The sequence below is a fragment of the Poecilia reticulata genome, chromosome 20 (assembly GCF_904066995.2).
Source record: "Poecilia reticulata chromosome 20, P_reticulata-male-v2, whole genome shotgun sequence".
Taxonomy (NCBI): Eukaryota; Metazoa; Chordata; class Actinopteri; order Cyprinodontiformes; family Poeciliidae; genus Poecilia; species Poecilia reticulata.
The window spans coordinates 16,213,411-16,233,543 of record NC_088849.1 but is presented as its reverse complement, the minus strand read 5'-3'; the positions used below and the strand labels follow the sequence as shown (position 1 = coordinate 16,233,543).

The following is a 20,133-nucleotide window of genomic DNA, read 5'->3' as shown; positions in this document are numbered from 1 at the left end:
CTAAATCAAAATTACCTCCTAAATCCCTGCTAAAAAATAAAAAAATAGAAAATAGAGATAAAAAAAAAATACACTTGGTCATTTGTGATTTAAGGCTTGCACATAGGTTTACATCTTCACAGGCAAAATACAAAGCTTTTCTCTTAGATTGTTTTTTTTTTTTTTGATGGCATCCAAAAATGGCATCTGGAGAGTTGTGACAATACATCATCATCTAAATAAATAGATAAACCACACTAGAGTCCTAACTGTTTTATATGCAATACACAAGTTCCTCAGACTGGGTCAATGATGCAAAAATTTGCAAGAAAAATGGGGCTTGTCCAACTGTTTACAATTAAGTTTTTATTTATCAGCTGTAAGAAACAAAAATGAGAAAGCATGTGAGAGTGACTGTAAACGGCCCCCACCTGGGGTTTAATGAGCGACGTTGACAATTCTTTTAAGATTTTGGAAACTCAAAGTGATTTAGAACTTATGTTCAAAATCTTCAAGGACATTAACATTTTTCCAACAGGAAATTATGAACAAACATCAGAACTTGACAAATTGTTGCTGACATCAAAGGCCTTCAAAGAACCAATCGCCACATTTTGAGGAACCTACAATCATGTCGTGAGACAGAAACACAATGCAGAGTGAAACGGCATCAAAATAAAAACCAAATGACATTATTTACATCCTCAGGTTTAAGTCAAGTACTTATTTTCAGCCCTGTTAAAAATTAAATGTTAAATTCAGAAACTAATACCAGACAGTGAGAAGAGTTCAGCTGTTGCACTTTTACTTCCAACTAAATAGAACAAAACAAAAAAAATGTCAAGAAGGCTTTTGGATTTTTTTATTTATTTTTTTTCTGGTGATAGTCTGAATTAACTGGAGTTTTTCCAGAGCACAGTTTTAAATATCAGAAGAATAAATCAACTCATTTGAATGCGAAAAAGCCAAAACAGAAGAGCCATTGTACATTTTTATCTTTAATTTGAGCCATATGGGCAGTTGCCCATGGGAGCAATAGAAAGGGGGCATCAGATAAAAAATATATGAAAAAAAACATAACTTATCTGTCAGTTGCACCCTAAACAAGTTTTCTATTGCTTTTATACATATTAAGTCAATGCGAAGTTGGTTGGCCCCCATTGATGCTGAGGATAGCAGTAATGGGTTTTGTTCTTTGTCTCATATCGTGCACTAAGACTGATGATGGATGCTTTCATTTCAGTTGGTTGGAAAAGAGGGAGATTGCCCAGGCTGCCATTTGTGCAAGAACCATCACTAACTCAGCACAGTGTTTAATTTTAAACAAACACTTGTATGTTAGTTGAGAATTTGCATGTTTATTTATCCAGTGACCTTAATAATCAAATAATTAAGCAAAGTATCAAGAGTTCATCAAGATTCATGTAAACCATAAAGCCTTCAATTATTATACACAGCTTAAGTTAATCTGATGTATAAAGTCCATTGCTTAAAACAGTCAAAACATGCGCTCACACTCTGAGTGTTTGATATATATATATATATATATATATGTTTAAAAAAAACCCAAAAGAAACAGCGCTTTGAACTTTGAAAAAATAAGTCCTCCTTATGGGCACATGTTTAGGACAAAAATATTTTATACCTTTAAATCCAGTTTTGTAACGCTGTGACACAAAGTTCCTGAGAAATAAACATATTAAAACTGCGCATTACCCATTTGCATGAGCCTGTTGAGCTGAAATTGCAAACAGAACCGGGTTGTTTTGCTGCACTGAAAATCCCCAGAGTTCTGCATACGCTTCAACTGTGGAGGTGACTATGAATCTTTTTCATTTTCATATATAGCATGAAAATGAGATGGACTGCATAAATCATTTTTGACGTACCGTTTTTAAAATGTAAATAGTAGCAGTTATATATACTTCCAAAGCTCTCGAGACATGGCTGCCTCGTTTCTCATCAGGAACAAGCGTCTTGGTCTACTTAAAATAATTTCAAACCTAAATCTGCACAACCTAAAGTCAGTTTCTCAAAAGTATACCCGCTTTTAAATTTGCGCGGGTGTTTTCAGAGTAGCAAAGTCGTAACCATTGCATGTCATTTTGGAAAGGGCTCCAAACGAAAGATTTTGCATTCTAATTCTAGAGGAAGTAAGAATTGCAGAAATTAAATGACATTCATCATTTGCAACTTTTGAGGATCAATTTTGCATAAATAGATAAAAATTCTTGCAGCAAAATATTTGTTAATTTACTCCTTACACTGATAATAGGAATGCAGACGCAAATGTAGCTAGCTAGAGAGTTAAGCTAATGAAATATTTCCTTTTTGGCCATTTTGATTGATCACTTTTCAATCCGTTTGAGGCGCCACTGAGGCAGTAACGCTTACATTTATAACTCAAACAGTTCATACAGATGGGATGCGAGTTTTAAAGAAACATAATGCAAAAAAAATATAATGATACCAAAAATATATGGAACAATATTTCACATAGCTACAAAGCTAGAATTACATGTTCAAAATATGCCAGGCCCAAATTTGTTCCCATATCACCTGTTTTTGAAAAATGACACCATAATTTTATACTATTAAGAAGAGAGAGAGTTTAGAGCTAATAATCACCTAAAGACAATGGTGCTATAATCAGTAAAACAAATTAAAGACTGAAAAAAAAAAAAAAAAAAAATCATATTTTGGCATTACTTTATTTTCCATCTCATCAGCACTCAAAAAAAAATTAAGGTAAAAAGTTTGGCATCAGCACTTGAAGCCACGTTTGTGCATTTCAAACGACACAATGCGGGAAGAGGAGGCGTCTCCAAAACGTGCATTCAGTAGTTTTTATGGTTATAAGGCATTGTTACACTTATCAGGATCATCGGGATTTGAGGGTGTTGGATCAGATTGTGCAAATGCGTCACATATTAACGAGAGAACAACAGGACGAAGGAACCAGAATGTTAGATGAAAACATTTGTCTTGTAAATGCTCGAATCCTTCTACATATACACTGTAAACTTTGAGCGATTCTCACACTGTACGTTCTGATACTACGGCTGACCACCTAATTCAACAAGGTGGTATTGTATAATCCTATGGGTAGCAAAATGGTACTATTTTCTTTGGCAGTAGTGGTTTCTTTACAGCCATGGAAAGAGGAAAAAAAATGCATTAAACTATTTTTTTTAATTTTTTTTTTAATTTTCACATTTTTTAGGCAAGTCACGGTTCCAGGTAGAACAACAGTTTAACTAATGCTGAGCTGAGCAAAGCCCATCAGCTTGTTGTCATCTGGTATTTCAGATTCCTCCACCCCAGAAGCCTGTGAAGAGATCGAAATCAGTCAGGAAATATTCACCAAGTTGGATTATTTCTGTTTTAATAAGTACATGTGTGTGCTCCTTGGAAGAAAAAAACTCAGAGGGAAGATTTGTAATATTCCCACTATGTTTCAAAATATATTGATAAGGTTTTAACAGCAGTAAAGTTTGTCACAAAGCAGGAGGTTTAAACTCCTATTCTTGGAAAATCTGGGAGGGAAAAAAATTCTCCTTGTTGGATGAATGAAGTACAGTTACTGTAATATTGCAATTAATAATATGACCCACATGGGAAAAAGGTTTCACTCACCAGTTTGAATGTTACATTTTTATGGGCTTGAGGCTCATCGACTATCTTCTGCAAATTCGCAGCAACTGAAAGAGAAATTACGTTTCAGTACAAAGAAATGGATAAAATAATCTTGGAAGAGAATGTAGATGTAGAATGGCTTCACTGCCATTTTTAAAGAATAAAGTGTGGAAATAATGAATAAAATTCTATACTTTAAGACTGTGTAAAAAGCCTGGCTATGGTGGACTTGCATTACACATACAAAACAAAGCTATTCAGGGTTTGCTGGTTTTTACTTGTACACGTCCGTTAAGTTTTTTTTTACAAAATTTGACATCTTTCTAGATTGCAGGTCAAGTTCAAAACCTTGATCTGAAAAGGTCTAAAGGAAGAGGAACCAGTTAAGTGGCCTTTAGCCACACTCCTGAATCAGAGACCAACTTCTGCACTGTTATAATTCAAGAAAAGTTAAATAAATTTAAAAAATAATTTGAAATAAGTGATAGCTCTATCTGCAGAAGGCTTAGTGACAGCATACAAAAGAACCTGGTTTAAAGCAGGTCAAAAGCTAATTTGATAACCAAAGACAGAAAATGTTGCCGCACTCACCTATTACTAAGTCCCTCCCGTCCACCAGACCCGCTGACACCAGCTCCTGGGACACTCCATCTGCTGTGTCTGGGAAAAAGCCATAACATTAGGCAATTCCCACACTGCTTAGCGTGAGGGTATTGATGCAGCACAGAGAGGAACATCTTGTGACACTCGTAGGAGGGAGTCAACAAGGACATGACTAAAGAAAGAGATTTCTACAATATAAAGGAAACACAATCAGACAGGAGTCTAGCTTCTCTGAGTCGTTTGCAAAAATAAACCACACTTACCTCTTCCCGGCATAAATTCAAAGCGGATGTCATTCAGCTCCTTCTTTGAATTTCTGATGAGAAACAAATGATAAAAAAAAAAAAATCAGGTGGAAAAAAGAAAAAGTATTCACAAGATGTTAGATACAAATATATGCCCCCTAGAATGAGTTTAAAAGATGTACCTTAACCTTAATACCAAACTAATAGGAGTGTTAATATCTCCTGAGGCAGCCGGGATCTGTTGAAACAAATTTAACAAATTAATTTGAGTAAAACTAAGCAAGTAGATGGAAACCCATCTAATTCACTTTTTTGTTCTTTTGGCGACATTTTAAAAGTTTCCTCAAAATTCTCCTGACAAATAGATGGAAGCATAGCGACAGAGTCAATAAGGAGGACTGGACCAAAATTCCAACTTCTGGAAGGTTATCCAAATGTTTGCTCCAAGTCTAACAGTTTGAAAGCAGTGCTAGTTAGTAAGAAGTAAATGTAAAGTCGTAAATTCGAAGAAAGTAGTAAAGAAAGTACAAAAAAAAATAAATAAATGAAAGCATCTCATTTAAAATTAACTGGTAATGCTCAAAAGAAATTCTCATTTATTGTCAGACAGTGAGAATAAAATGTCTTTTTTTTTGTCCCCGCAGAATAAATGTCTTGTTTCAACTGCACAAAAACAAAGTTGCAAAGAATAAACTCACAATGGTGAGTTGGGGGGAGACTGACCTGAGTGGGAACACCAGCAGGAGCAGGAACACTGAGTGAGGGGGATGCAGCCTGGGCCGGGGGTTGAGTGTTGACTTGTGTGGGTTGCAGTAGATGTTGGCCTGCAGCCTGAGGTAGTTCAGCCTGACCTGGAGGCATTGGCTGGAGGTGACTACTTAAAGGCTCAGGAGTCCGGAAAATCTGAAAAAGGTTCATTTGGTTGAGCCTCTCAAAAACATTTTTTTTTTTTTTTTTTTTTTTTACCGACTCAAAACATATTGACTTTAGCAGATAAAACGTAAAGATTTCCTCCATTTTCCCGTGAAAGCTCAAATAAATCTTTTGAAACTTACCTCTGAATTCTGGGGGCCTTCCTTCACTCTTGGCGACTGTTGATGACAGACGGAAGAAACGTCAGAAGGAATTTATGGAGACAGATTTTCAGAACGGCAACACTAACTAATAAAACGCATTAAAACGGATCACTCGTTTACTTTCCTCAAGGACGTGTCCATTGGCCTTACAGCTCCATTTTCCAGCTACAGTGAAGTCAAGTGAAGATTTATTGTTGGCTACAGAGATTTTATTGCCAAAAATTAAAGGATTTGTTTATTTTATAGTTGAAATCCTTTCTAATAACTTTTATTTGATTTAATTTTCTACTTGAAAATCCAAACCAGGGTCAGGGTCTGAAAATGAGCCAGTGGTGAGAGACGAATGAATGACACTTACTTCGACTTGATATTAGGGGAACTAAAGATGATGTAAATAAATCAACCAAATATGGATTTAATTTACAAGTTATTGACACCGATAAGGTCTGGTGGATGATAATCTGGAAAATGAGGAAGTTGTTTTATTTTGTTGAACAAAATCTTCAAAATTACTTCTGTAGATAAAAAACATTGATCAGCCACAACTTGGGACTAATGAAGTGAAGTTCGTTAAGTGCAGCATTTCAAACGTTGTGTTATGAAGCACCAAAATATCACCTTCTAAATTCACGGTTGGTGCGTCAGTGGATAATATTTCAGTTCTTTCGACAGATGGGTGAATATTTTGAGATTTCCGAGTCCACCAGGACTTACTGTTTTGGATTTGCTGCGACCCAGATATTCTTTAATCTCTTTGATGCCAATTAACCTAATCTGAGTTTATCCTATCACATTAGAATATGGCTTTTTTTGTTTTTAAACAAGACATTCTCCTGAGGAATCAATTCATAACATATGACTACAACTGTAAACGAGTGACGGCACATCTTGCACAATTAGATTTAGTAGAAGAAGCAGAGCAGAAGTGTTAAGTGGGATTGAAGAAGCAAAAAAGTGATGGATATAGGTTCAAATTGATTTTTTGAAAAAAAAAAAAAAGTCCAGTTGAACCTATGAGGCACCTTGAGGCTCAAAAAAAAAAAAAAAAAAAACATTTTTGCAAACTTCAATTGACGCCCAATGTAACCACATATTTTTCATAAATTGTAAGTTTTGGCCTCGATATAAAAAGTGGAGTGAATGTGGCTAAGCTAAAAGACATGTTTGACAGGTGACAGACTTTTGAGTCATAGAAAGCAAAAGTAATAAGACATGAAATAAAGAAATAAATATTACTAAAAGGTGCCTCAAAGGTTAATCAAACTGAAAGGAGTCAGGAGGTAAAAAAAAAGCATTGTGGGCTAAATGAAGGCAAACTGATTTGACTTTTGGGAACACTGTAAAAGGATGCAGATCTAACATTAAACTTAAAATAAATGGCAGAAATTCCAGTGTGCCAACATGGGACCACAAATAAAGATTTATTGGGAATAAATTGGTCAGAGGTCAATGTTTTGCTTAAGGAGCACTGCAAAGATAAGTAATTTGCTGCTCTCATTAAATTTAGGCAGTGTAAAAACAACAGTGATGGAAGAGAAAAAGAAGTAGAAATACAGATGGCTTCCAGGACAGGAATCTCTCACTGGCAAACTGTTCAATCTATTCTTCACTCTATTGCTGGAATTAATTGTAAAGAGTTCAGAGCCTGCTGGCATTTCTGGAAGAACCAAAAGAAATGTGTTTGTTGAACAGAAGTAAAACTACATTTTCAGGATGACCAGCAGAAAATGCACTGTCCAATCTGATTGTTTAAGTAGTTTTTCTCCCCCTCCCCACACAATCCAGGGATGAACCAATGGCTAAGCATTTACTTTTGCTTTTGTTTATAAATGCCACATAACTAAACAACCACTTCACAACAGTAATCAAACTTAGAGACTTAGAGAATCAAATACAAGCTTTCAATTAAATTGCTAACTTGAAGCCCAATGAAATACTTTAAAAGGACAACAAAAAGTCTGACAGGTCAAGACACCTGCACAGCTATCTCACACTAATGGCAGTCGACTGTCTTTCTTAGCTGTGAGGGCCAACATGCGAGAGTCCTTCCTTGTTAGGGCAATGCCATCTGTATTTCTGTGACAAGTGAACAACCCTGGATGTAGGCAGCTCGAGCGGGTGGGCGAAGCGCACTTGTCGCCTCGGGGCGCTAACAGGCTTCACCTGCTGCTCCTTTGCGTCAAAGACAACATACAGAGAGGCTCAGTGGAGAGACAATGGACGAACATGCTGCTGCACAGACACGAGGACGACAACTTCATCAGAGTACAGCGATCAAGAGACACGGCACGCGGAGTAACAAAAAGTGTTAATGTGTGCCTGTGACAGAGAGGGAGGGAGGGTTTAGCTCACTCTTAAAGCTGCGACAGCCGCTTTGCCTTCCTCGCTTTCTTCGTCGAGCTCGTCGTCGCTCCATTCCCATTCGCCGTCCTCCGTTTTATGGAGCCGGCCGCTGGAACCAGGCACTCGTCGTACCTGACGCGACAGCGCAACTGAGCTTGCCTTCTGATGATTTCAGAAAGCGCACGCAGCATATCCGTTGCTTTGCCTTACCCTTTTAGATCGCTCTGTTATTGTAGGAGCCCTTAGGATCAACTTCTCGTGCAGGTATTCATGGGTCTGAAAGGAGAGAGAATTGCCATTTTCTTTAACATAATGAATGACAAAGCCTGACATCTACTGTTCGCACAAGATTCTTCAGCCGAGAATTGCATCTAACAAAGTCCCCCAGGTTGTATTTGGACTGAATTTTTTTGTTATGCAAATGAACTTCTCACAGTTATGGAGACAAGAATCACATTTGTTTTCTTCCGTCTGAAATAATCCCAGAAGAAGAAATGCTCTCATTAAAAACATGTATCTAGGGCATCCCTTTTCCACCCAGTCATCACAGCCAAAATTAGAAATAGGTGAAAGCAAGTTGATGCAGCAAAACTAGTCAATGAATTTGTTGTTTCTAGACTGGGATGTCTTTAAAAGGCCTGAAATTCCAGTAAGAAAAAAAATGCAGCTGATCTAAAATAACAAAGCAAGAGTTATGAAAAGAATAAAAAAGAAGAAACCATATGTGCCGTAAGAATCAACTTCCTTTATCTTATTTTAGATTTGAATGATCCCAACAAAGTACAGGTTCCCTGCTTTTACTTGGAGTTTAAAAAAATGAAACACTTACTTTTGCTTTCTGAAAGAATTTATGCTTCAACAGCTCTGATGACGTTGGCCTGAAAAACACGATATGTAAGAATAAAGACCTACGGACAGCTCTGTAAAATACTATGACATATAAAACCAGTAAATTCAAAAGTAAGAAAATGACAATTATGTACAAGCCAGAGTAAATCCACTGTTAACCAACTACCACTGCTTTATAAAAGAGCTAACTAGAACACCGCAAAAACAGACGGATGTGGACTGAAAGCTTCTCTAAAGAAGTGTGTGTTATATATGACTTCCTCACAAGGCAACACACCGTTTCTCTGGTTCCTTCTGTAGACACTGGGAGATCATCTTCCTGAAAGATTTGCCATATTTCTTCACCACCTCCTTATCTGTCACACCAGTCTCCAGAGATGGTGGGTCATTCTGCAGTGTCAGCATCAAGACCTGAAAACACCAGAAATGTTTTTAACGACCAATATTCTTGTCTTTGTTTTAAATTGATTTTTTCTATAAACAGACATCCCAGCAGTGTTCTGACCTTCATTGGTGGGTATTTATGATAAGGTGCGGCTCCAGTGGCAAGCTCAATAGCTGTGATCCCGAAACTCCAAATGTCGGCTTTGAAATCATATCCCCTCACCTGAGAAAGCAAATGAAGTACTCAGTAAAACTGTAACTGAAAAAATGCGTAGTGCTCCGCAGAGACAAAAAAAAAGTAAAACAAAAGGAGGAGAGAGACACGTGTCTTCTAACTGAACATAAAACCACTATTTCGAGTGGTATGAAGGTTCACTATACCCTCTGTGTTGGTGACAAAAGTGCTCTTGATACACCCTTGAAAATAGAAGAGACAAAATAATGAGAAATTACTGCTTTGAATAGAGAGCATGGAAGCCCCCTAGTGAAGGAAGCTGGCACTACCAATTGATCCCCAAATAGACTTACTCTCTAACTGCTGATGTTCAGATTGCAATTTCTTTGAATGAAATGACACAAACATTAACACAACGAAGAATAATAAGAATAATAACTGAAGTTTTTTTGCTGTATATATAATGTTTTTCGGTTCCCGTGAACCAATATGAATTGCTGTTTGTTGTAAACCTTTTTTACAGTCCGCTGTGACTTTTTTTCATGTCACTGTGTCAAACAATTCAAGCCCTTTGAAAAATCTGTTCACCCCTTCACCTGTGGTGGTGCTGCACCAACGGCTCCTAAAGGAAATGACACAAAACCTCTGAAGAAGTCATGAGCACAACTTCCTTATTCACAAATGACGTGGTGCCAGATTTTAGGGTTTCTCTTTGGAAAAAGACCCCAACCTATTTTTCCCTCTACCATTAGATTCTTGCGTTTGTTTAGGTTGTATTTACCCGGAATGTGGGCGCTATAGCTCGCTTGACAAGCAGTCCGGTGTTTTTGGGATCCACATATGCATTCTAACTGCACCAGATTTCACTAAAACTGAGACTAAGATTGTTGTTTTTTTAGAAAAGGTAGATTTGTTTTTTTTGTTTTTTTGGTCTGCATCAGTTTGATTGCGTATTCACCCTTCCCAGAATGAACCGGTTGCCTAGACAAACAACCAGAGTTCAATTAAAGCTGACTAAACATGGCTGGTATGAATGCACCCTTAAACTCAAAACAGCAGTTTCACCAACGAGAAAGTGTAAAAAAAAAAAAAAAAAAAAAGAAGCTTTATTCTTTTCCAACAACTGTTTAGAACGATGCAAGTTTGGCAACAAAAAATAAATAAATGATACCTCTCACACCTAAACAGTCAAGCTTAATGTCTCACTGGGAATTCAGTGTGCTGTCTCACTTTTCAGCATTCAATAATTTGCCAAACATGAACTGTGGCACAAAAGGTTGAAAATCTCTGAGGCAAAAGAGCCAAAATCTTTTTAGACTGCTATGTGTTGCTCGCTCTTACCTCCTGCTCTGCTCCTGTCTCTCCCTCACTTTGACTTCCTGACTGAAGCCCCTGATGTCCCTGAATGACATTAATGTATTTGTAAACACATTACATAGTGTAATGTAAAGTACCAGCTTGCGACTTACAAAAGCTAAAAAAGGGGGGGGGGGTTTATCATACAGAATGAGAATTTTTAATAACTGATTTGCATTATACATCTCTGTTCTGCCTACTCTTCTTATAGCATAACTTAACCATACATTAAATGTTTTCACTCATTATTTTAAGACCTCACCTCAAGCCCTGTACCTTCTTCTCCTTTTCTTGTCTCCTTACTACTGCTGCTGTACTGCTGCTCCTAGACATACAAAATGGCTTCACAGATGCATATCTAAGGTACAGCTCCTGAGTACAATGGCGGTTAAAATAAATAAATAAATAAATAAATAAATAAATAAATAAATAAATAAATAAATAAATAAATAAATAAATAAATAAATAAATAAATAAACCTGACATGAGTCCTCACCTGTTCTCCTTTCTGGGTCTATTATGTTAAGTATGATTTTCATACCTTGTCTCACACCCTGAAGCTCCACCTGGTTCTCCTATCTCTTCTGTGAACCAGTTATTCTCGTGATAAAATAATATTTAAAAAGTAATAACAGGTTAATACATATTTCACTCAACTAATTTAAGAGCTCACCTCAGTGTCTCCACATTACTTTTCTTCAACTGCATCACTACTCTGTGTTCTATCATTCTCCTGATTAGACATTATTAGGTATTATATGGAATATAATAGTCATACATCTTGATAAATAGTCGAGGATGATCAGGTGTTGCCCTGATCATCCTCGATCAGGGCAACACCTGATTTGTTTAGCCATTGCTTGCACTGACATTACTCTACCCTCGCAGGATTAAGATGAGTGAACCAAAATGATTTTGGTTTCTATACAAGAAAGTAGACTAGGCGTTGTAAACAAGTCATATTGGTGAAATTCCCGACAGACAAGTTTAACCTCATTCAAAACATTCAGAGCCTTCACAAAAGGGCTCCGACATGATGCTGTGTTGCACCTTCAAAATAAAAGCACGAGAGTCGAAGATTTCAAAATCAAGTATTTTTCTCCACTGCGGTGAAGTTCTTGGATGGGACGCATTCCCCACCCGGTTCCTACGTCAATAGCTACAGGTGCAAAACGATCTTAGATGGGAAGAGGTTCACAAGTCAGCAACAAATGCAGTAAAAATAAAGGTGAGATGATTTCAGAGTGATGTTTCTCAATAAAATACTAGGGAAGACTTTAAATATCCCATCATCTGCTGTTCACAGTACCATAACCAGATTTCAAGAATCTGAAAAATCTGGGAAAAGAGCCAAACCAAAAGTTGATATTTAATGGCAGTCTTTGATCGTTGGATTCAGAGGCACGTTAAAAAACTGGTTTAATTCTGCTGCAGAAGTTGCTGTGTAGGCTCAGGAACATCTCCAACGTTTGTGAACCTAATTTACTGAGTAATCCATAAATTCAAAATAAAGTTCTGGCATGGAAGGGGAAGATGATGCTTCCACTGCGTTCTCCGAGCCATAGCTCAACTTTAGATCAGACAGAAAATTACAGGTGTCACCATACTCTTCAAACCTGTTAGGAGCACAGAGGTCAAAACCCTGAATCTGTGACAGCATGAGGTGCATTTGTGCCTAAGGCAGAAATAGCCAAGTCCAGTTCTTGAGAGTTGCTATTCTTCAAGTTTTAGATGCATCCATTTCTCCAACTTACCTTGATAGAATGATTTATCAGGCCTCTGCAGAGTTGCATGACATGCTAATGATTCAAGTGTTTTAGAGCCGGGATGCATACGAGAGTTGCAGTATGGCACTTTTACGCATACAGATTATATTCAGATTTTAGGAGCCTAGGAAGATTATGCTAAACAGCAATACTGGGCATTGTAGCAGCAGAGTCTTCCTGCAGTCCACACTTCTCAACAACAACAAAAAAAGATTTGGAACAATGTGAAATCATCAATTAAGATTCAGGATTGTTGATGAGCCAGAAACCCAATTGTAACATTCCCTGCTAAAAACTTCAGGAACCAGTTTCTTCTGCTCCCAGAACTTTTACCGACTATTGTTACTGTGTTGTTTCAATTCAAATTCAAAATTACCTTCATATTTAAATGATGCAATTATTAAAAATTGTGTTTACAATTTCCTTTTGCTAATAAAAAAGGTTTCAGATTTCCTACATTTCACAACGTCAAAATAGTCAAAAGTTATTCTTTAGCTTTAAACTGCAGACAATTCACAAATAGTAGCCTTTGCTGTGATAAATACTGCGAAAAGGAAAGACTGCATTCAAGTTATTTAATACTTACTAAATGGTTGCTTTGTCACAGATTGCTTTACTTCCTGAAGAACAGTTTTCGGTTTACTGCCCGTTTTTATTCTAAACAGTACTGACCTGCTCCATAACCTCTGGGGCCATCCAGCACGGCGTTCCCACAAACGTCTTGCGCACTTTGTTTCGGGTCATGTCACCACCTGTAGCTAGAAAGGCACTGACGCCAAAGTCTAGAGAGACAGGAAACAAAAATAATAATAATAATGAAGAATCAAAAGTAAGCAGGAAATAGTAGTATTGTCAAGACAGATAATTTTTCTATGACCGTAAATATTTGTTAAAGTTGCCAAAAGCTACTGGAGGAAGATAAAGAGTTTCTTTATAAATAACGTGTTACAAGTAGAGGCAGATGAAAAATGTTTTGTTGGGGGAAAAAATACCTGCAATTTGCACAGAACCATCATCTCCAAGGAGAATGTTTCCAGCTTTGAGATCTCTGCAAAAGTAAGTAAAACCTCATTTTAGTAAATGTCTTACAACACAGTAGCATAAGAAGCTGACATTTGGTTGACATCAGAAATCACTGACAATTGCTATTTTTCTTTTTCTTCTTCGTCTTAAAATGGCACATAAGCTCTGAATCGCATACGCTGCAGCTCTCTTATTTCTTGCATAGTCTGCCGTTAAATTTTTCATCCCTGCTCTGCCTCCCCTGTTGGTGATAAGAGGATTCAGCAGGGACAGCTGTCTGACTGCCACACGCAGCGAACACTGCCATCTCGCCAGCCAGACAGTGTCGTCATAGCAACAGACTTTTAGAGATAGAGGCCGACGGTCAAGTAAAAGGCGAGGATGTAATAGTGAGGAAAGCACAAGTGTCACTATCGACGCGCGTCTCTGCTATCCAGCATTTAGGACAGAAAGAGGAATGAATACTGCGCAGGGCGCAGAGAACAAACCGTCGCAGAGCATTTCAGAAACAACATCCAGCTGTTCTGGTTTATACAAGCATCTGTCCTGAACGGACTTAAAAGTACACCATTAGAAAAAACAATGACTGAAAAGAAATCTAAACCATAAAGCAATTTTATATTGCCACCAGATGGGGGCGCTGGAACAAGAAAATTGATCCTTCTGCTGCTTCAGAAAAGAAAAAAAAAAAAATCTGTGCTAGTATTCCAGGACACATTATAAATAAATATTGAAGAAAATATATTATTACAGAATCTACATCATCTGGAAAAGTAGATGTCTTCATGTAAACAAATTACAAAGAAAGATTAAAGGTAATCTCCACATAAAAGCTACCAATCGGACATAATTTACTGAAGAGATGTTCACAAAGAGCTCAGATCCCAGTTTAAATGCTGCTGTATGCTTGAGTGAAGAGGCTATTTTCACTAAGAAGGGCTTCAATAAATTAGCACACAACCAAAACGTGTCTAAAAGCGACAAGGAGTGGCAATCACCAAGGGGATGAAGGCAGCTAATGTTCCTAACAGCCAAAAAAAAAGGGAATTCCCATGTTAAGGAATAGGCAGACAGGGAATGCTACAATGCTTTCTGTAGATAGTTGCCTTCAAGGATCTAGTTTATGAAAAAAAAAAAAAAGCTGATTATGTCCTACGTGTGATGCAACTTTGATGAGCATTTATGTCTAGACAACTTTAATTACACAGCTGTCATGATGGTGACAACGATGATTCAGAAGAAAGGGGATACGGATGAGCAAAATGAGAAGACAAGATATTCGGCGCAAGTGGCTTGTAAAACCACAGACCGAGCTGTGAAATAGACGTCTGAGCTCGAAATATTTGCAGTGTGTCAGTCTGTCACTTTGCGGCTGGGTGATACCAGGTTGCATTATCTTTCAGATTTTTGCACGTTCTGGATACGAGCACACGTAGCCCTCAGTAACAAGTAAAAGCAGGTCATTTAGGACACCACCTCAGAAAATGACTCCAGAGGAAAAACATCCTGGTTTAAAGGCAGGGTTGGGGTTAGTGAATGCTTAATGTATGTAGTTTCTTAGTGAATGTAGTTTTAAAGTCAGTCAGTCATTCATTAGATGGAGGAAATCTACAATTTACTTGATGGGTTGAGGCGATCTTGATCTGTATATAATTCAAAAGGTATATCCAAGTTCACACATTTACATTTTAAAACCTATACGTCAACAAAAAACTGATGTAAAATGGATTAATTCCAATGCCACGTCATTGAGTGACCCTGGTATGATATTGAGAATGTTGTTGAGGCTGTATAATTAGCATCATCTTAAGAGCAAATGTATGGTAATTGAACACATCATGTAGAGCAAGACATACCTTATCTGATGCTAAAACAGACCTAGAGGTTAAGTGAAGAGTAAGATGGTAGTGTATCAATGCAAATATGAATATAAATGATGAATTATGACAGACAACAGAAGGAGGAAAATACTTAGATTCATTACCGTAGCTAATGTTGGAGTAGCTTGAAACAAAGTGCCAAACGTCATGATGCAGTATTTGCATCATGAAAAGTATTTGCCCCCTTATAGATAACATCTGCTTAGTTTTTTGGGATCTAAATGCTTTAGATTATAATATTTCTCAGTTTGGTTTGATGATAAAGTCTGTGACAGGAAAACTACTTGTGAGTTGGTGCATATGCACGTTTTAGACATTTGCTACATACATGCGTAACGATGTGCTACTGTACTTGTTACAGGTCCGACGTTCCTTCACATTATCTTTAGAAAAATGTCATTGACACTAATCAAGAAGAAACCAACCAAGCTTAGCAAAGTTGAGTTAATCTGCTAAAAATGTTGGGTTACTGTTGATGTATTTAGGGAGGGAAACCGTTTCGATGAGCTGCTTTTGTGGTATTCCTGGCCAGAACAAGGTGGGACCAGCCAACAATAGTTGTCACACCTACAACACTCATATTGCTCAGACACATTGTGTGATGTTTTGAAGTTATGTCAGTGACTACAAAAAGTTTTCTAAGCTCGGTATGATTTTTTTTTTTTTTTTTTTTTTTACCGACATCTTTATTTGACAAGTCCACTCTCTATAATGGTAAATTGCTTCTTCTTAGCTTGTTAAAATTCATTGAAAAGGAATGCTGCAGATACAAACCATTACTTTAATGTGCATTCAAGCTTTATAACTCCATGCTACAGTAAATGGGGGGGGGAACAAACATAATTTATGAAGAGTGATCAACCCAATCTTGGTGCACTCATTTAAAATCCATGGCGCCGATGGTTCACTGCAGCAGATCATAATGCTCAGAGAAAGGCTGCAGAGTGCAGACTATGTGCAGTCATTAACATTCACAGAAGAGGAAAAGGAGGATGGAGGAGGAGGTGCTGACACAATGCACCATGTAAGTTCAAAGAAAAGCTGGAGCAGATGAATTAAAAAAAAAACAACAAAAAAAAAACAATCTTTCCGCACCAAGTTATTCCAACAGCAGTTGCTGGATGGTATTGATTTTAATGTGCTGATGCAAATTAAATCTGAATCCTTACGTTTGACCCGAATTGAGAAGGTGAAAACTGAACAGCACGTGAGTGGTGCCCTCATAAAGGTATGACACAGTGAAATATTAGCCAGCTAGCGGCCAGGTGGGAACAGCCGTGGTATGAAACTGTCGGGGAGATTTATCATTCTCATCTGGCAGCCGTGCACCTTGCAGCACCAACAGGTCACCTCCTAAGACATTACATCCCAGTGCCAGGCTCACCGTGTTCCTAACAGGGCTGTAAAAGGGGCTTTATTGGATGCTTTGTGGGCCATATATGGGCATAAAATAACCTTTTCAATCCTCACCCCTGTTTAAGAATAACCCCCATGACCGTAAAATGATCTTTCCTCTGGAACTACATTTTGATAGATCTTTTCATTCTGCTGGATTTCTTTCCTTGTACTCACTTCAGTGTTAACACAGATTCATCTAAAGCATCTCTTCTAACAGACAGTGAATATCAGTAATTTGTTCGAATATCTTTCAGGCACAGTACGAAAGATTACACTTTTGGCACGTTACAGCGACAGCAATTCAAACATGTTTTAATTGGATTTTGTTTGATAGATCAACACAAAGTCTTGCATAACTGTGAAGGAGGAGGAAAATGATGAATGGTTTTCTGGATTTTATTTTATTTTTTCCAATTCAGGCTGTGCCTGTACAAACTTTGCACATCAAGAGATTGACATTCTGACCTATCTGCTTTGCTCCACAGTGTTTATGTGGGGTTTTATTTCCTCTCTTATATTCTCTATCATAGAAACGATGAATTCATCAGTGAAATAAAACTGCAAACTTCCTGATGACTTCTGAAGACAACTAACTGTTCTATTTCACTAAGGAGTATTGAAACATTTCAAGCTGTTCTCAACGTATGCAACATTTCTTTTGTATTTTATGACAAAGCCTTGCATCATTCTCCTTCTGCTTCACAATTATGTGCTACCTTGTGTTGGTTATTACATTAAAAAAAATAAAAAAATCACCCAAACTACACTGGAGTTTGTGGATGTAACATGACAGAATGTTGAGGTGATTTTCTTCAATTTAACTCAAATAATCTGCTCTTGCTCTCATACATGTAACATAACGTCCACCTGCTGTCAACATTTCGCCCCCCCCCAGTAATGACTTTCCAAGCTGCTGAGAATGTTGAGGAGGTGAAACCCTTCACCGCCTTGTGGTAAATACCTCCATCCGAGGCGGTGAGGCTCTAATTGCTTTCCGGCTGTCCAGCATCGGACTGAGCAAGTCATGTGACATCGTCTCCCCCGTCTCCTTGTTGCCGTGGAACCTCAGTCCCTGAGCTCTTCCTCATCCCTATGCCGAGGCTCCGTCGCCATATGAGATTAAACACTCGGGAACATATTTAACTAACACAGGCCCCCTCCTTGGCTAGAATGTAAATTCTTATTCAGTTCTGTGGGACAGCCCCAACTTTTCTTTCTCATGAATCAGAGCTACATGCAAGTGCCTGGGGATAAAGAGCTCTGCTGAAGACATGATCTTTTGACATTTCCCCAATTTATTATTTAAAAAAAAAAAAAAAAAGAGCAACAATACTGTTTTCATTTGGCCTTTTTTTATTTGTTTCATTTGGTTCCCAATGTAAGCTTATTGCCACAGATTTGGAAACCATTCGTCCAGAGGCGGAAGCATCCTGCAGAGAATCTTCCCTTCAGTTTTCCTTCCAATTTAAATGCTGCCGACACCGATATTCCTTACATCGCCACAGAGGAGAGCGGGCATTTCTAACCTCCTACTTAGTACATTTCATATTATTACTTTGAATTTCTTCAAACAAACAAAAAAAACGTTTCAGAAACAATAAGGATAATAGAGAAGAAAATTTTCTGAAGCAGTTTGAATAAATCATTAAAGGGAATCACTAAAGATAGGCACCGTCTCTGCCAAATTACCTAATATTCCTGGAAATTAAGAATGATTAATAGCAATTAGTTTTAAATCAAGGACACTTTTTAATGTCCCTCTGACAGAATTTCATAAAGCATCAGTTTTAGAGACGCATCGGAGTGACTCATAATTCACCACTCTCTCAGCCACCTGTTTCTTCCGAAGCCAGCAGAGTCACTTTGCTTAATTCTAGTAATTATGCAGCAAATGTTCAGCTTGAAATTGCTCGGTCTGCTCTTGTATTTCACAGACAATCAATGAAACCAGCACAGAAACAACATTTAAAAAGAAAATATGAGTCACAACTTTCAAGCTCTGCATAATTATTTCAACTCCTCTTCAACCCTCACGCTGTCAGACACTGACTGTAGTCAGACTGTAGTTACTCGTTAGTCAAAGTGATATAAAAACTAACTTTGTTTGTTCAGATATAACTTACTGCTGTTAGTTGTTCCTAATAGCAGTAAGACACTATGCAGAGCTGTTTCATTCAAAATTAAATTAAAAAAATAAAATAAAAATACTGTTAACATAAAATAAACAGAATTTGGAATTTATCGTTTGTCACTGAACACATGTACAATGACATTAAGGTCAGCTCCAACAGTGCAAGCAATGTAGGAAATATATACAATATAAACATAAATATGGTGACAGTACAATTATTTATAATATTAAACCAGTTAAATTTTCATACATATATAGCCACCATATGATTAGCGCATGAGAGTGTTAATGGTGTTAATTGCATTTGAGAAGAAACGGTTTTTGAGTCCATTTTTGTTTTGATGCACCTGTAGCGCCTCCCTGAGGCAGCAAGTCAAACAGGCAAATAATAAATGTGTTTCCATGAAATAAAAAAAAAATTTAAAGAAATTTGAGAGGAAGCTTTTTTTTTTGTCTGTCACAACTTACCTTTATTTATTTATTTCACAATGTATGCATCTATTTCATATATGTTTTTATTTTGTAAAATAATTACTTTAACTCTTCAAAAATATGCTACTTTATTTCATGTTTATATATTTAAATGATTTCTAAATTAAATAAATCCTGCAAAAAATGACAAAACTGTAAATGACAAAATAAGATTCCCATTAAAAAACATTTTTGATATTTATTTTGTTTTATCTCATGAAGAAAAATGCAGTTTTTCCAGTCAATAACTATTTAATTTTGAATTGACCCTATCCTTAATTGCCTCAAACTTCACAATAACATATTACTGTAAACACCTTTAATTGCAAAAAAAAAATTGCATTTTAATTAAAATATTTATATTAAGAGCATGAGCAAATGTTGTCTTTCTGACGGCACTGTAGAGCCGCCACAAAGTCTCAAGAGAAAACATTTAAATGCTGTGTGCTTTGTAACAGTGAGATGCAGCAACATGCGAAGACAGATACAGCATCAGCAGATAGTCCATAAACAGCATTAATATGCCTTCTTCATGTTTGATTTCAATACTAATCTACACAGAAATTACAGCTTTCAGTCTTATGTGTAAACAGATAAATGCACCTTAAAAAAATGTTAATGAGAGGCAAACTAATGGATGAAAGCAAGACTTCTTCAATAGGATGAAAGAATAGATGGATGAATAGAGAAGTATTGATCAGTTGAACGAATTACTTTCCTTGAAATCCCCTAAGGTGAAGTCCAATAAAACGGACAGAAGTAAATGCCGAAAGGCCGCTGCGTCACGTTTATCGTGGCACCGACGCCGGAGGTGGGCC

The 20,133-nt window shown here is 37.2% G+C and overlaps 1 protein-coding gene across 2 annotated transcripts in view; it reads right to left on the bottom strand.

Moving 5' to 3' along the window:
- Positions 1–148: 148 nt before the first annotated feature.
- Positions 149–20,133, bottom strand: part of oxsr1b (oxidative stress responsive kinase 1b) — a 45,265-nt gene continuing 25,280 nt past the window's right edge. Inside the window, exons 5-20 of one of the 2 annotated variants that reach the window (XM_008396197.3) lie at positions 13,405–13,460; positions 13,085–13,194; positions 10,909–10,971; positions 10,632–10,691; positions 9,237–9,338; positions 9,009–9,142; positions 8,712–8,760; positions 8,093–8,158; positions 7,892–8,014; positions 5,519–5,554; positions 5,187–5,366; positions 4,646–4,701; positions 4,482–4,534; positions 4,207–4,275; positions 3,616–3,680; positions 149–3,307 (exon numbers count right to left, since the gene is read on the bottom strand). In XM_008396197.3, coding sequence (XP_008394419.1) covers positions 3,233–3,307; positions 3,616–3,680; positions 4,207–4,275; positions 4,482–4,534; positions 4,646–4,701; positions 5,187–5,366; positions 5,519–5,554; positions 7,892–8,014; positions 8,093–8,158; positions 8,712–8,760; positions 9,009–9,142; positions 9,237–9,338; positions 10,632–10,691; positions 10,909–10,971; positions 13,085–13,194; positions 13,405–13,460 — 1,297 coding nt within the window. In that variant the 3' untranslated portion in view covers positions 149–3,232. The remainder of the gene's footprint in view (positions 3,308–3,615; positions 3,681–4,206; positions 4,276–4,481; positions 4,535–4,645; positions 4,702–5,186; positions 5,367–5,518; positions 5,555–7,891; positions 8,015–8,092; positions 8,159–8,711; positions 8,761–9,008; positions 9,143–9,236; positions 9,339–10,631; positions 10,692–10,908; positions 10,972–13,084; positions 13,195–13,404; positions 13,461–20,133) is intronic. The other variant, XM_008396198.3, reaches the window with a different exon arrangement.